Below are 18,609 nucleotides of genomic sequence, written 5' to 3' on the forward strand. Positions count from 1 at the left end.
ACAGCCACAGACTGCATGGTTGTTAGAGGGATGCCCAGACATGAGGCAGAAAGGCTGGCAAAGACACTGTGCTGTCTCTCCCATCCTTGGCATGCCATGTTACCACACATGGCAGAGACTATAGATATTACTTATACCGAGAGCCATTGAAGGAGAAATACGACATCTCTGTTCACTTCACAGGGCCAGTCCAATGGCGGCTCTTCTACAGGGTGAAACAAGGTAACCTCCATTGGTGCTGAGCCAAAACTGTAGAAAACAGTACACAATAAAAAAAAATAAGGCAGGGGGCTCGCAACTCACTTTAAGATGCTTCAAACTTTATTCAGTGACAGGCAGGCAGGCTCTTCTAATTAGACTTATATTGGCGAAGAGCATGGCGAAGAATGACAAATAAGTCCTGGACCGGAAGTTGTCAGAATGCATGCACTATGGACTCAGGCAACGTAACAGCCCAGATTAAATCGCTTTATGTTAGATCGTTTATTTTTATTTTTTTATAATAGTACAACATAAACATTACAGAGACTTTAGTTGTACACAACTTTAAAACAGTTGTCATGTTGCACACATGCCTATAACATTGCTGATATTTGCGCCGCGCTCTCATTGAAAACAATGTATGTCAAACTCCAGCTCGTCACACACGTACTCCAGCTCTGCTTGACTCCGTCTCCTTGCCCCCCTCAATGACGCCCAGTGGCGTGCACAGACATTTAGAGGGGCAGGTGCTCAAGTGAAAAAAGGGCACCTTGTGCAGCGCATTTTGGGGCGGGAACCCATTTTGGTGCTTTAGCTATTGAAAAATAGCAGATCAACAAGCTCATAGTGGCGCGCTACGAGCTTGTAGGTCTGCTATTTTTCTTTAATCGAAGAACCACTGACATAGAAACATATAGCTTTAGATTGTGGGGGCCTAAATAATATAGTAGAAGCGTTTTTTTATCAAGATTTGATCAATGTCACCGCATGGTCCACACACAAAAAATATAAACTTTTATTTAATTTTTTTAAGCAAAATTGCCTAAAGGGCAGTGTCTATCTGTGCACGCCACTGATGACGCCATTCTCCTATAGTCTACACCACTCCGCTTATACCCATAGAGTATATACTGAATGACATATACTTGGAGTGGACAATTTACCCCCTTTTTCTCCCCAATTTAGTCGTTATGCCGCAATTAATTCCTCCCCCCACACACGTTGCTGTGTCGCCACTGCCGTCGTGTCCACACTGACTCCAGTGTGAGGAGCCCCCACCGGGAGGCCACACAGAGCCTTCGTCCTACTCCTCCTATCCACCCAGCCAGTAGGATTCCCCCCCCCCCCCCCCCCCCCCCGAACACGGTCCAATTGTGTTCACGTAGACCCCCCGACAAAGCCGTTTTTGCACCACGGTGGATTTGAACAGGCACTTTTTCCACTTAGTTTTCTCACAAGAAGCACAAGAGCAGTCTTCTCACAGTGTTATTTATTTCTCATAAGACGCAAAACAAGAGGAGTCTTATTCTTCTCACAGACAATTATAGTCCTCTTAAGCCAGTTCGACAGCAGAGTGTTTTGTGTCTTTAATGAGCTTACTGCACACACACTGCTTCGTTCTTTCAGCAGCCATAAGCTCTGATTCTGGACATATTCCAGCGCTGCACTCTCCCGTGTGTGTGTGTGTGTGTGTGTGTGTGTGTGTGAGTGAGTGAGACATACATTTGGTTTCACTGAGCAATTGTTTTCTTTCTCTTCCCTCCCATAACGTGTGTGTGTGTGTGTGTGTGTGTGTGTGTGTGTGTGTGTGTGTGTGTGTGTGCTGTGGACCCCCATATCAAAAATGTGTATAGTGCCACTGTGCCAGGGACCTCCTGAAGCAAAGATCAGCATGCAAAACAGCCATATGACGGCTCTCTCCAATCTCTCTTTACAACATATTGTCTGAACTCTTACCTCTCCTCTGCCACTGTGTTTGGAAAACGAGTAGGTGTTCGAGCAAGCGTGCGCTCGCTCACGCGCGTGTGTGTGTGCGTGTGTGTGACAAAGAGTTGTGATCAAACATTGTACATCACTTGCCCTAGCCTCGACGACCTTACAGGTGTATGCAAAGGCTAAACGTATGACATTTAGATAGCATTTATTTTGGGCGGCTGTGGCTCAGGAGGTAGAGCAGGTCGTCCAATGATCCCTGGGTCGGCGGTTCGAATCCCGGCTCCTCCTCCTGTCCACATGTCGAAGTGTCCTTGGGCAAGACACTGAACCCTACATCGCCTCTGATGAGTCGGTCGGTGTGAGCTCGCCACCACTGGTGTGTGAATGTGTGAAGTGAGGACGCTGGCGTCGACTGTTCACTGCTTCACCTCCCAATGTATGAATGAATGAACCATTGTAAAGCGCTTTGAGCACTTGGAAAATCGCTATACAATGCAATTCATTATTATTATTATTATTATTATGTAGACATAGCAGTCTATAGTGTAGCTTCACTGTACATATTTTCTACTGTTAGACGGATGTTAGGTTCTTGTGATCCTTGATGACTATTTCTATGTATTTTATGTATTACCTTGTGTGCAACACTCGTGTTGAACCCCTGCAGCCTTTTTAACATTCTCGCAGTAGAACACTGTCCCCCATTATGCGAAAAGTTTACTTTTACTTACTTACTTACTCTTTGCACATGCAGCAGTGGTGTGTGTGTGTGTGTGTGTGTGTGTGTTTAGTTGACGTCCCGCGAGTGCATCCATCCCTTTTGGCAAAGTCACGTGCATGCAAGCCATGTGGCGCACCTCGCGCACACACACACACACACACACACACACACGCACACACGCGCACGCACGCACACACACACACACACACACACACACACACACACACACACACACACACACACACACACACACACACACACACACACACACACACACACACACACACACACACACACACACACACACACACACGTCAGATGCTGTGGCAACATCAACAAAGGTATGGAATCTGAATAGAACACCTTGACCAATGTTACTGTCACTGACAATGTTCTGTTTCTGACAATTAAATGTTCTGTTTCTGACAATTAAATGTTCTGTTTCTGACAATGTTCTGTTTCTGACAATGTTCTGTTTCTGACAATGTTCTGTTTCTGACAATGTTCTGTTTCTGACAATGTTCTGTTTCTGACAATGTTCTGTTTCTGACAATGTTCTGACAATCTACTGACCTCCCGATGGCAGGACATGTGAAGTTCTCAAACGTCACACGCCATGCCATAGACTCTGTCCACGAGCAGTTAGTAGAAGTCCTCTGTTCGAGATTTTTACTTTAGTAATAGTGCAAAGTGTGTTGGCATCACAATATCCTTAAAGTACCGAAGTAGAAGTATTCACAATAGTCAAAATGGCAGATCTACAAGCTCTACAGATCTAAGGGGCTTTCACAATGGGATATCTTCGAAGTACAAAGGCTTCTTAAGTTGTAATAATGTTTGTTCAAAATCTGCAAATTCACTTTAGTCAACTAGACTGGAACCCAACTCTGCTTTCTATGGCATATAGGCAGCTTCCGGCAGGATCCGCCGGGATAATCTAGACGCAGCTGCGTGACATGAGACTAATTAATTAGAACGACAGAGAAAGAGAGGAGTTTATGCGTGTGTGTGTGTGTGTGTGTGTGTGTGTGTGTGTGTGTGTGTGTGTGTGTGTGTGTGTGTGTGTGTGTGTGTGTGTGTGTGTAAGTGCGTGCGTCAATTTAACAAAGGTGCAGACGGTCAGAAATCAGCAGAGAGTGAGCGACGTTTGCGCTACTCTATGCCGAGTTGAAGTGGACTCGGCCCCCAGACTTTTTTCTCTCTCCCTGGAAATAAAAAAACGCCTGGGTTTCCGAGGCTACTAGTCAACTAAGTCAGCAGCCAAGCAATTGTAGTCGAGTAAACAATATCTGCCTCTGAGATGTGGAGTAGAAATATGAAGTATAACAAAGAACACAAGTCTAGTACCCCCAAATTGCTTAATTTTAAGTACTTTTTGACTTTTCCACCACCACATACATGCTCAAAACCGATTGCAAAAAGAAAGAAAAAAATCGTCCAGTCAGCTGATGTGTCCCATTGTGTGTGTGTGTGTGTGTGTGTGTGTGTGTGTGTGTGTGTGTGTGTGTGTGTGTGTGTGTGTGTGTGTGTGTGCCTACAGCAGTATATATGATCCATATGTGTGCAGTGTTTTAATGACCAGGGCTAAGGCTGTGTTTACAAGGGGACTGAAATTCCTCCTAAATATGCCCCTTCAGGGTTAGTGACACGTGTTCATGAAGCAAACCGCAAGGGCGCACGCACACGCACACACACTCACACACACGCAAACACACACGCACACACACACACACACACACACACACACACACACACACACACACACACACACACACATACACACGCTCACACACACACACACACACGTTTTGTATTAACACAGTCGTGAGGACATCGACATTTTAGGACTCCGATTTTATGAATGCCGATTGTTATGTGCCGCAAGCTTAAAAGCCTTCAAATAGCCGATCTACAAGTGCACAACGCCAATCTACAAGCACACACTGCGGGCAGAGGCAGAGGCAGAGCGGGCCGCTTCATGGGAGCCGTGTAAAGTTCCCAGTTCGATCCCTGTGGGCTCTTCCACCTTTTGGTGTTAGCATTATGTTATGCTTTAGCTATTGAAAAATAGCAGATCTACAAGCTTGTAGGTCTGCTATTTTTGAAAAATCGAAGAACGGCTGACATAGAAACATAGCTTTTTCTTGAAAACTGTCAGGATGTAAGAAGACATTTTTAGAATCTGATCTCAGGTCAAAATGGGTTAGTTGAGCAAGACTCTGAACCCAAATTGCTCCCGGTGAGCATCAGGTTACATTACATGGTTACATGGTTACATGGTTTCCTCCGCCATCAGTGTGTGAATTTGGGGTAATGCAATGTAAAGTGCCTCGGATAAATGTGCTCTAAAAATGCACCGTTTACTAGCTTAGCATACTGTATATGACACCATCAGGACTATATCTAACCCCTGAAGCTAACCTCCAAGGGCCCTATATTAAAAAAAAAAAGAAGATTTGTGCCGCATTTTTTACGATTTATTTTTAAATAGCAGACCTACAAGTTCGTAGCGCGCGCTATGAGCTTGTAGATCTGCTAACCCATATCTCTAAACGTTTAAATACCTTTAAAATTTGCCTTTTCTTTCCTTCGTAATATTTTGAAGGGGGTGAAAAAGTTTTTAAATAGTTCAAATAGCCTCTCTAAAAAAGCCCACGACGTGTCAATGTAGATAGGCTAGTGGAACCATTTTTAAATGTTTTTCAAAAGAATTGTAAAAAAAGACATAGAAGTTTAGTGATAATGGCTAATCAGGCACTGATGAAAATAGGGTCCTTTTTAAATGTCCAATCCCTAAACCTATAACCTCTAAATGTCTAACCCTAACTAGAACCCAGACCTTATAATAGTGTTGTAATCATGAGCCTACGTCGAAACTTTTAGACGATTTTCTCTCGTGAAGAAAGTGGTTCCTCACAACGTGTAATTCTCATAATTCTACTATACTTGTGGGGACATGTGGTCCACACACACACACACACACACACACAAACACACACACACACACACACACACACACACACACACACACACACACACACACACACACACACCCAACACGTGTAAACACACAGCCAGCTCTCCTCAGCGGCTCTTGATTGCTCGGGTCTGATTTGAATTAGAGGCTCATCTTCCTCAGATCTCAAGAAATGGCGCTGAGGTCGGTGGCGGTTTGTGCGGTTTGAAGCCGCTGCCAGCGTGGATAGCTAGAGCTAGCGCAGCGCAGCCATTGGTCCGGGGCCCATTTGGATGGGCACCGTGGCGTTTATGGTCGGCGGAGCGCTTGGTGTTTAGCTCCAACAATAGTGGGGTTTTTTTTAAAGAAAGTTTAGACAGAGGACTCGTGGGGGGAGTCACGGGACATATTCACAGTCTTAACCCGTGAGGCTCTCGGGGCTCTTCACGGTTACACTTTGACGTTTTACAATTTGTATTAATCTGTTTGACTTTTTAGGTAGAGATGTCCCGATACTGCCTCGGTCTCGGCCCTCATTTGTAATATCGGGTCATATCGGTATAGTGGCGGGCGGTGCCGAAATGAACCAGGCCTTCAACATCCCCCCACCCCGCCACACACACACACACACACACTGTCAGTCTGTCAGCACGAACAACACCCACAAGTCCACAGCCATAAAGCCTATAAAACGATCAATCATCAATAAGTTGCGTGGCATCGCGATCGCATGCATATAAATATTATATAACCCATTGACCTGAGATCAGATTCATACGAGGTTTCCATTGGACACACACTGGTCTGATTAAGTCCTTCCTTCTCGAAAAACAGGCTTTGACTGTAAATCCACCACTAAATCTGTTTCTTCTCCTCCTTCAGCCGTTTTCCCGCATTATGTTTGTGAGTTAAATCTGTTAATTTAGCTATTTCAGTCAACCCATCGATGGGAACTCACGCAGAAACTTTTAAACACCAGTTCTCTTTTCTCATTGGACATTTTTTTCCCCCAGCGATGGGCTATATACAGGCAAGACGCTATAACGTCGTCAAAGGCCAGCTATAGAGTACCCTGGCACTGGAAAGAAAACGCCCAGCAGGGCAACCTCGAAATCTGATTGGCTTAAGGAACCTGTCAATCTCTATATCGCTCCCATTCATTTCAACTGCAAGGGGATTCACTGGGGATTCTGAAGGCCTGACGGTGGAGATTTTTTTACCCAGAGACAACACAAGGAAATAATCTCATTGGTTAAAAAAAACAAACAAGCGCTGTTGTACCTGTCCTGCACAGAATGGAAGCAGCGCGTCCAAGCCTGTCTGACTGAGAGACAGGGCAATGATGGCAGCAAAACAGTGGCGTGCACAGATACACTACGGGGTGCTAGAGCACCCCCTGCCCTTTTGGCAATTTTTCTCTTAAAAAAAAAAGTTTTCTTTTTTTTTCTTAATTTGTAGTGTGTGGACCATGCGGTGACATTGATCAAACTTGATAAAAAACGCTTCTACTATATTATTTAGGCCAAAACAATCTAAAGCTATGTTTCTATGTCAGTGGTTCTTCGATTAAAGAAAAATAGCAGACCTACAAGCTCGTAGCGTGCCACTCGGTGGCGCGCTATGAGCTTGTAGATCTGCTATTTTTCAATAGCTAAAGCACCAAAATGGGTTCCCGCCCCAAAATGCGCTGCACAAGGTGCCCTTTTTTTTCACTTGAGCACCTGCCCCTCTAAATGTCTTTGCACGCCACTGCAGCAAAATAAATACAATATATTTTCGAATCAATACATATTTATTATAAAATATGAATTTCTGCATCAGGCAAGGGCCAGCAGAGAAGGCCTTGCTGGACCTGACGACGCACATTTGAGTGAGGAGTCTGCTATAAACAACAACACGAGATATGTAGCTAGATTGCTATAAACACAACACGAGATCACGACACTGGTATCGCTATTTGGTATCGGCTAACACAGAAATTGAGGTATCGGGATGGGATCGGAAGTGAAAAAAGGGGGACATCCCTCCTTTTAGGCTTCGTAGTCACAAATTGCACAGGGGCAGATAATAGTAAATAACTTTAATATACAACAAAATCACTGACACGCTTAATCATTTTTAATCATGTTGCAATCCCAATAATGTACAAAATAGCGGAAATAGTTGATTGTGACGTGCTGTAAGCCTGTGGATCTGCCATCTGACATGTTTCAACATGGAAACGATGATTATGCAAAAAAAAAAAAAAAGGGAATTATCTCAAAGAATTGCGATTGTGCGATTATGCAATGATTGTGACATAGGCATAAGAAGCTGTCAACAAACGGCAGCCTCTGGGCATAAAAAAACACGGGATCAGCAAAACATACAGTAAGGTTCCGTCGACGTTGCCATATCATGGACCTCCAAAATCAACTAATTTTCACTCCCTAGACGCCGGCCGTGAACATTAACCCATTCAGGCCTGACGTCGAAATTAAAAAAAAAAAGTTTTCTAAATCATGACAATTTTCGGAAAGATTTGAGGCACATTATTAACGATTTTTCAAGAATAGCAGACCTACAAGTTCATAGCGCGCTATGAGCTTGTAGATCTGCTATCTTTCAATAGCTAAAGTTTAACGAAACGCTTACCCAGAAAATGGGTTCAACTGGGGGGGGGGGGGGGGGGGGGGCATGTTGACTAGGAAGGATGTGAGTTACAATTCTGCAGTGGTGGTATAAAAGTACTCAAATTGAGTAAAAGTATCAATACTGCAAAATAAAAGGTACAAGGCCGGATTCCAAACATTTCCGTGAGTAAAAATAGCACAACGTACGTACAATTTAGGCATTCATGCAGACTCCAGAGTGATTTACAGTATAAGCAAAGAACACCACACCATCAAATACATAGAGATAGTTATCACGTATATCACAAGTAAACTAAGAACCCAACATCTGTCCAACAGTAGAATATCTGTACAGTGGAAGCTATAGGCCTACAGGTATAAGTACACTATAGAGTGCTATAATGTCTACATAAAATGCTATCTAAATTACATCATTTTAGCTTTTGCATACACCTTGCAAGGTCGTCAAGGCTATATAGGGCAAGTGTTACGGGCTCAGGTGGAGGTCTGAAGAGGTGGGTTTTCAGATGGTGGGACGATTGGGAGTGAGTGTGCAGTTCTGACTGCAACGGAGAGTTCAAACTTTGAACTATAACTTCCCACGAGTTGAGAAGATGTCACGGTCCGCTCCTCGGACCGTGAACTTTGAGTATCTTGTCAATATCATGTCAGTATCATGTCAATATCATGGTCAGTATAATGTCAGTATCATTGACATTCATTGTATAGTATCATGTCTAGTAACATGTCAGTAGTATCTTGTCTAGTATCTTCTCAGTATCATGTCTAGTAGTATCTTCTTAGTATCTAGCTCCATTAGGTTGGAACCCCTATATCTACGCTGCTACGCTTTAGCCTCAGTTTAGTTGTTGCCTAGGTTTTGTGTTTCTTTGCCTAGTGTTTTTGGTTTCACCTGTGCCCTGTTATCCTGTGTGTATTTAAGTCCTGTGTTTGCATTATGTTCTTGTTGGTTCGTAGTTCCCTGTTGTGTGAGTTCCTGTATGGTTTCTGTGTTTTTGTCCTACCTTCTTTGCCCTGTTTATGGAAGATCGAACCTCAGTTTGTTTAATAATTCCTTTAAAGTTATATTGCTCTGCCTACTGTCGCCTGCATTTGGGTCCTCATCCGTACTCACTCGTAACAGTACGAACCAACAAGAACATAATGCAAACACAGGACTTAAATACACACAGGATAACAGGGCACAGGTGAAACCAAAATACAATCAACATTAGGATAGTCTGGGGGACTAAAAGGACACAGGTGGAAAGACTGACAAATTACAAGGCAGGATAGACAAGGTAACTAACTGTAACTAGGAAGACAGGAACACTAGGCAAAGAAACACAAAACCTAGGCAACAACTAAACTGAGGCTAACGCGTAGCAGCGTAGATATAGGGGTTCCAACCTAATGGAGCTAGATACTAAGAAGATACTACTAGACATGATACTGAGAAGATACTAGACAAGATACTACTGACATGTTACTAGACATGATACTATACAATGAATGTCAATGATACTGACATTATACTGACCATGATATTGACATGATGAGCGGACCGTGACAGAAGAGCCGACTCCACAGCCCGTATAGCAACTCACCCTATATCCTCTACAGCCTCGCAGGCTTATGCAAAAATGTTGAAATGCAATTTAGATAGCATGTTATGTATATAGGCATAATATCCTGCCAAGTCATTATTGATCATACTATTGCATTCTAGTCATAGTTTCAATGTACATATTATTGATTTTCTTTGGATATATTCTATACCGTTAGACTGATGTTGTGCTCTTGCCGTACACAGTGGTGGAAAGTAACTGATAACTTTTACTTAAGTACTGTACTTAAGTAAGATTTTGACGTTTTTGTACTTCACTTGAGTATGTCCAATTTCCAGTACTTTTACTTCTACTCCACTACATCTCAGAGCCAACATTTTTACTTTTACTCCACTACAATTATTTGAAAACTTTAGTTACTAGTTACTTTAGAGATTTTAATTTTGATTATAAAACATACATTAACCACTTCAACCATATACATTTCGGCCATTTGAAAATAGCCGATCTACAAGCTCACAATGCGGCGCAGTGACCTTGTAGATCTGCTATTTTCAATAGATTTTGTACACATTTTGAACTCGTGAAATGGGACATTCTGCACAATGAGTACTTTCACTTTCAGTACTTTAAGTACATTTTGATACCGATACTTTTGTACTTTTACTCAAGTACATTTTCAATTCCGTACTTTTACTTGTAACTAAGTAGTTCTAAATTCCAGTATTGGTATACTTTTACCTAAGTAAAGCAATTGAGTACGTTTTCCACCACTGGCCGTACACATAGCACACCACTAGCCTTGACAACTTCGTAATTCAGATTGCTCTCACTATTGCACTCTATAGTGTATACTCATATAGCTTCACTGTATACAGACATACTGTTAGACAGATGTTAGGTTCTTATTAGCTTGCGTATTAGCTTGTGTTGTTCCTGCTAACTGTAAGTGGCTCTGAGCGTCTGCTAAATGCCTAAATTGTTGTATTGTAAATTGTTGGGCTTACTTGTGATCCTAGATTACTATTTCTAAGCATTACCTTGTGTTGTTTTTGCTTACAGTAAGTCGCTCTAGATTAAGATTGTCTGCTAAATGCCTTAATTGTAATTGTAGTATATATAATACAATATGCGTAGGTGGTTCTGAGGGCAGCAGATATGTATACTTTCATATCTGCTGGATTGATTGAGAGTAATAGATGCAGCATGTAGCGCTGTCTCTGTGCCTGAGAAATGACTTACACATGGCAACACGCGCACGCACACACGCACGCACGCGCACGCACACAGGGAGTGTGCTAGTGCTGGCAGACAGTGTGAGTAAGTGAGTAAAGTGACCAAAACAGTTCCTACTAGAACTACTACAATGTGATGGTGGGTGTGTGTGCACGCACGTGTTGGGTGCAGGAAGGGAAAAGCATGGATCATCTTTCGCGTTCTGACTGTGTTTACTGTGTTTCGGGTGTGACAGTACAGTACAGTACAATAGTGGGACCCCCACATCGTAAACCTCTCGTTTCGGATGCGAGTAGGAGGCTCGCCGGGAACCGGGAACCGCCCCCCTGGGCTCGTTCCTGGGGGTCTGGAACTTCCGGGGTCCCCCACATGGATTTGCACCACTCACTTCACAGTTCACACGGGTGTGATTTTTCGCTCTATACTTTGGCATGACACAAAGCCATTGAAAGATGAATATCTAGTGCAGTGGTCCTCAAACCGTGTCAAGCGAGGGACCCCTAAATGTATTTGATTTGCCCGTGGACCCCCCTTTTGAAAAGGTTTTATGCCAGAAAAGGTTTTATGCCAGGGAGGGACCCCCCCAGAAGAGTGCGTGCGTGCGTGCCAAAAAAAACATACAAAAATAGTAGAGGCACATTCAAGCTTGTATATCTGCTGTTTTTTTAATAGCCAAACGTATACACGGATACAGTGGTTGAAACGATTGCGACACTGTATTAACACATTTAGCTGCGGACCCCCCGGACCCCCCCCCTCCAAGGACCCCACTGTGAGAAGCACTGGTCTAGTGTTGTGTAAAAAGGAGTCAGTATTTGACCTTTGGGTTATAAGAAGGAAACAGTCATGAGTCATGTGATGACTCACGGAGGCAGTATAGTGGTCGTCTGGTCTTGGTAGAACTGACACAGAGAGGCTTTTTATACACAGCAGCTTTGCTAATAGTTGCTTTATCTTTATCTTAGTTTGCAACTTGTTTGCAATTTAATAAATCATACTTTTTTCATAATAGCCAGTGGTGTTGGTTTTTGTGCATTGTGTGGTGGCATGTGCACTGCACTGCACTGCACTGCACTGCACTGCACTGCACTGCACAAAAGTAGACATTATCATGATAGTTATTTATTTGTTGAAGATGGAGTGCCATGATATTTGTATTTTTTTCTCAGTTTTTCATGTGTTTATGAGGTGACAGTACTTCATTAGACCCCTTGGTGTGGTTGTTACACGTATTTGTGTTTCTTCCTGCATGGAGGCTGAACCCTTGACAGTCAAACGTGCCAATGAAAAAAACAGTGATGTAGTGACATCAGAATATCACCCCCTAACCCCTCCCCCTTTATCATACAACCACAGCTGTGGGTGCAGTTCAGGTGGATCACCACCCATCACCGCCCACCAGGCAAACCAGGCATACTTAATGAACTGGTGGGCGCGTCCACATAAAAACAACATTTTAAATAATTATATTTAAATAGTGTACAAAAAAAAACTCTTCCTCCTTATATAATAATATTACCTGACGATCATGTTTTAGGTTGTAAAATAATCACGCCACTCCATCTTTAAGTTAATCTGAACTCGGTGAACTCATCAGTACAGCTATTCTTTGGCCGACTCCTTCCTTTGAACCCCCAGACACAATGTATACTGTATGTACATCCAGGATATACAGTATATCCTGAGTATACATCTTAAATGTGTCACCCGTTCTGCCACAGCGCCCAATGCACGCGCACAGCTTGTTTTACAGTTTCCGCATCCCCTCTACTCCGGATAGCTCCAAGAATGCACAGACTCGCACGTCGCAAACCGGAAAATAAATACCTTCTGGGGGGGGGGGGGGGCAATTATAGGCTATACATATCATTTTATTTTATTTTAGGGCGTCCTTTTTTATAACAAACATGAAAATGAGAATCAATGCACACAACTATTTCCAGTCATTTGGATTCCATATAAGAAGCCAAGCACGTCTTCTATTGAAGTGCATGCTGCGCAACGAGCAAAGCACAGATCTACAAGCTCTCGACGTTGTCTCAACGGTGCAGTGCAGGCGCAGGAGGAGGTATATATATAGAGCGGCCTTTTTTGGAACTGCGAGGTTCCCCCAGTTCAATCCCGGGCTCCCCCCCAGTGTTATAGTGTCCTTGAGCAAGACGGTGAACCCACAAGTCGCTCCCGATGAGCAGGTTTTGGTGATGGTTTCCTCCGCCACCGGTGTGTGAACGTGTGTGTGAATGGGTGAATGTAATGCACAATCTATATGTGAATAAAAGATCTGTATAAATGCACCATTTACGGTAGAAGAGGAGGAGGAGGAGGAGGAGGAGGAGGATGAGGAGGAGGAGGAGGAGATGAAGGGCACAGGGGACAGGAGGAGACAGAGGGCAGATAGATAGAGGGGCCGACGGGGGAGGGGCCAACAGAGTAAATAAACCAAGACCGGGAAGTGTTGAGTCCTCACACAGGACGTGGTTTGATGTGTGTGTGTGTGTGTGTGTGTGTGTGTGTGTGTGTGTGTGTGTGTGTGTGTGTGTGTGTGTGTGTGTGTGTGTGTGTGTGTGTGTGTGTGTGTGTGTTTATCAAATCCAGCTGGCTCCCATTTGCCCAGGAATGAGTCTGCACCTCTCAGAGGCCCAAGCCTGCCTGCCCGCTTTGAAGGACTGTGTGTGTGTGTGTGTGTGTGTGTGTGTGTGTGTGTGTGTGTGTGTGTGTGTGTGCATGTTGGTGTGTATAGATATATTATTAATTTATTATACAGAATATATACGTCTCGGGGTGTTTTATATATTCTCTGGTATACCAGGCGGTCGCGCTTCTAATGAATGCAAGGACGCACGCACACACACACACACACACACACACACACACACACACACACACACACACACACACACACACACACACACACACACACACACACACACACACACACACACACACACACACACACACACACACACACACGCTACAGGTTTCACAAGCATGCACATAGACCCCTAAACAGTCCCAAGGGGTTTGGTTTTAACTGCTTCCAGATGCAGGTTCAGGACACAGACACAGACACGCACACACACACACACACGCACACACACACACACACACACACACACACACACACACACACACACACAAGCACACGCATGCGCACACGCACACGGCCACTGCGTGGTTGCAGTCAGTCAGCATGCAGAAGTATAACTCTGTTTAAAGTAATGAAGTGTCTGGATGAGAAATGACACGCCATAGAATGGATTACTGCACACAGACACGTATGAATGCACTGCTGCACTGACTGCACTGCTGCACTTACCCCAATGCATGCACTGCTGCACTGACTGCACTGCTGCACTTACCCCGATGCATGCACTGCTGCACTGACTGCACTGCTGCACTGACTGCACTGCTGCACTTACCCCAATGCATGCACTGCTGCACTGACTGCACTGCTGCACTGACTGCACTGCTGCACTTACCCAGATGCATGCACTGCTGCACTGACTGCACTGCATGCACTGCTGCACTGACCCCAATGCATGCACTGCTGCACTCACTGCACTGCTGCACTCACTGCACTGCTGCACTGACTGCACTGACTGCATGCACTGACTGCACTGCTGCACTGACTGCACTGACTGCACTGCTGCACTGACTGCACTGACTGCATGCACTGACTGCACTGCTGCACTGACTGCACTGACTGCACTGCTGCACTGACTGCACTGACTGCACTGCATGCACTGACTGCACTGCTGCACTGACTGCACTGCTGCACTGACTGCACTGACTGCTCTGCTGCACTGACTGCACTGACTGCACTGCTGCACTGACTGCACTGCTGCACTGCTGCACTGACTGCACTGCTGCACTTACCAAAATGCATGCACTGCTGCACTGACTGCACTGCTGCACTGCTGCACTGACTGCACTGCTGCACTGCTGCACTGCTGCACTGCTGCACTTACCCCAATGCATGCACTGACGCACTGCTACTTAATGCAATAATCAATGTCAACACTTAGGAATGAGCATACCAGAACATACACATGTGCCGTCTGAAGCCCACCACACACCGACTGCGTCCCCTGCGCGTCGCCGCGCGGCGGACACAGCCGCCTCCATTATTTTCAATGAACCTCCGCGCAAAAACGCAGGTCTCGTTGGAAAATAACTGTATATAGGCGAGTTAAATCGCTCCTCGTTTGAAAGGCCCTTTAGGCAAATCAGTGAAGGAGTTGGAATGGTATACATCTGTAGAGCTACACGTTTTGTGTTATTACATTACATTCTATCACTTACAGCATCTTTAGGGACATTTAAAGCATTGATTATTGGAACATAAAACTCAAATATTTATCTCTCTCCGTGTGTGTGTGTGTGTGTGTGTGTGTGTGTGTGTGTGTGTGTGTGTGTGTCTCTCTCTTTCTCTCCAGATGTAGCCCATTCCCAGAAGCCCCTCATACCCAGGTCAAAGGTCACCTCAGAGGGGTTGCTAGGCGACGACGGGGACAATGGCAACAACAACAACAGCCTCTCACAGCCAGACCTGGCAACCACGAGCACCAGTATCACCTGTGAGTGCACGCACATGCACACATGCACACGCACATGCACGCACGCACGCACGCATGCATGCATACACACACTAGCCTGGGCAGCATTCCTTTTCAGGTTCATGATCCGGTCGGGAGCGGATGATATCGTTACGTCATGTTGGAGTCATTGTTTTGTAGTCATCAGGATCGTTACGTCATGTTGTAGTCATTGTTTTGTAGTCATCAGGATCGTTACGTCATGTTGTAGTCATTTTTTTGTAGTCATCAGGCCGGAACGATCAATCTGGAACGATTTTTCCCAATAAAAGCCCCAGGCTATATATGAGAAAACGAGGCACACTTACTTTTATTTTTATTTCATCGCTCGAGTCGAGACCGAGTGCGGGAGGAGGGGGTCGAGTCCGAGTCAAGACCAGATTTTATTATTTCTTTCTCATTTTGATAGGTACAGAAAACACTGTGAGAGCAGGCAGTTTGGGCGGGAAACCCTTTTCGGTGTTTTAAACATTGTTATATAATTTAGCTATTGAAAAATAGCAGATCTACAAGCTCATATCGCGCTACGAGCTTGTATAGGTCTGCTATTTTTGAAAAATCGTGAAAATATTTATTTCAGAAAACTGGAGGATATAGAAGATTTTTTTTTTATTATTTTGAGGTCAGGCCTAAATGGGTTAACAAGATAGCTGTCTATAAGCACCAGACAGTTCTCTCATAATGTTAGTGCAGGGCTCCTCATAATATGGGAATACTACACATATTTCATTGTAGTGACTCGAGAGGACTCCGAGACCGAGTCAAGACAAATTAAGGGCGAGACGAGACAGAGCAAATGGAAATGTGGACTCGAGACGAGTCAAGGACTCGAGAACTACAACGCTGTAGTTTTAACTGTAAAACAAGCATTTCTCTTGCGAGGACTGTAGGAAAATGGTCCTCTCAAAACGTTGTGTTCTCACATTCTACTCCACTTGTGGATAATTGGCACGCACACACAGACATGCACACATGTAGCACACACACACACACACACACACACAGACACACACACATGCACACGCGCACACACGCACACACGCGCACACACGCACACACGCACACACGCACACACCACACAGAGTCAAAGGAATCGCTGAGTGTTTCGGTTCCATTACTGATCCCTGCGATGTGATGAGTCACACACACGTTGTCTCGACCTTTAACAAATAATATACGCATACACACCCCTGAAGAAATATAGGTCAGATAATGGCAAGCCCACGCACACACACACGCGCACGCACACACGCACTGAACTAGAAGTAATAACATATCACATGTTGTTCTGCAGCAGCATGTCTACACGACACGTGACTCTCCTCAAGTTGAAATGAAACACCTTCGTTCCCCTCCTCCGCCGCCTCCCATTTGTGAGCGTTTGGTCTGGCCTGCTCTATTCCTCCGTCTCCGTTGCTCTGGTCTGTTGAGAGGTGGGTGCGTGTGGAGGCAGTTGCCAGGACAACACAGTCATATAGACAGTTTGGGCTTTGCCAGGACAACACAGTCATATAGACAGTTTGGGCTTTGCCAGGACAACACAGTCATATAGACAGTTTGGGCTTTGCCAGGACAACACAGTCATATAGACAGTTTGGGCTTTTGAGCTCGACGGGGCGAGGTGTGCATGCGTTTGGTCCCACAGGCATTAGTCTGACACCAAAAGGTAGATCGCGATCTACCAGTAGATCACAAAGGCTGTGCAGGTAGATCACATAGCATGGATGAAACATATCATTTAATAGAAAAACTATATTTTTTGGGGGCATCTGACACTTGAAATAAGGTGACTTGGTTGACATTAAAAAGGGCCTGTCAGTTCAATACCACAATGCGATACTTATACACAAACATCAGTAGCAATACAAAGTTATATAAAAAACTACCAATTCTATTTTCCCCCTCAATGTCCTATTTCTTATGTAACGCCAGTGCCATTATTCCAAAGCCCTGTAACTATTTTCAGCAATGTGAATTGGTGGGTATAGATCTTGTTGAGCTGGTCATTGTGAAAGTAGCTCTCAAGTCCAAAAAGAGTGGGCACCCCTGCCCTCAACCCTAAACCCAACCCTAAACCTGACCTCACCGGAAGCCATGGGTGAGTTTTAACCCATTCTGACTTGAGATCAGATTCTAAAAAATGACTTCTACATCCCGACAGTTTTCTGAAAAAGCTGTTTCTATGTCAGTGGTTCTTCCATTTTTAAATAAATAGCACGGCAAAAGTATCAAAATGTACTTAAAGTACTAAAAGTTAAAGTACTCATTGTGTACTTGCTTTGCGACGCATTGAGAGCTTGTAGATCGGCTATTTTCAATTGGCCGAAATGCATGGTTGAAGTGGTTAATGTATGTTTTCTAATCAAAATTAAAATCTCCAAAGTAAACTAGTAACTAAAGTTTTCAAATAATTGTAGTGGAGTAAAAGTAAAAATGTTGGCTCTGAGATGTAGTGGAGTAGAAGTAAAAGTACTGGAAATTGGAATTACTCAAGTAAAGTACAAATACCTCAAAATTGAACTTAAGTACAGTACTTAAGTAAAAGTACTTAGTTACTTTCCACCACTGGTTTTAACCCGGCCACGGGTTAGTTAGTAAATGACCACGCATGTCGGTGTTGACGGACTAATGCCTGTCAGACTGTTGGTATGTCTAACCCATGTTGAGATCAGAGATCAGATTCATACGAGGTTTCCACTGGACACACACTGGTCTGATTAACCCATTCTGACCTGAGATCAGATTCTAAAAATGTCAGTAAAAAATAGCAGACCTACAAGCTCATAGCGCGACACTCGGTGGCGCGCTATGAGCTTGTAGATCTGCTATTTTTTAATAGCTAAAGCATAACATGATGCCAACACCAAAATGGGTTCCCGGTCAGATGCACCCCGATGGGCGATACGACTTCAAACCAATGTCACGAAACATTTTACAGCAAAGTATAATACAATATAATACAATTGGCTTACGTCAAATTTAGACTAGATATGAAAGATATCCA

The 18,609-nt window shown here is 44.2% G+C and overlaps 2 protein-coding genes across 2 annotated transcripts in view; both read left to right on the forward strand.

The window, feature by feature from the left end:
- ppfia4 (PTPRF interacting protein alpha 4) overlaps positions 1-18,609 on the forward strand; it is a gene marked incomplete at both ends in the record, with an annotated part of 396,281 nt that overhangs the window by 119,197 nt on the left and 258,475 nt on the right. The gene's annotated exons all lie outside the window — the stretch shown is intronic.
- Positions 1-18,609, forward strand: part of mdfi (MyoD family inhibitor) — a gene marked incomplete at its 3' end in the record, with an annotated part of 77,750 nt that overhangs the window by 25,796 nt on the left and 33,345 nt on the right. The window contains exon 3 of the mRNA XM_083772203.1: positions 15,447-15,587. Within this exon, the coding sequence (XP_083628329.1) occupies positions 15,447-15,587 (141 nt within the window). The remainder of the gene's footprint in view (positions 1-15,446; positions 15,588-18,609) is intronic.

The sequence above is a fragment of the Protomyctophum parallelum genome (assembly GCF_964188405.1).
Source record: "Protomyctophum parallelum genome assembly, chromosome: 8".
Taxonomy (NCBI): domain Eukaryota; kingdom Metazoa; phylum Chordata; class Actinopteri; order Myctophiformes; family Myctophidae; genus Protomyctophum; species Protomyctophum parallelum.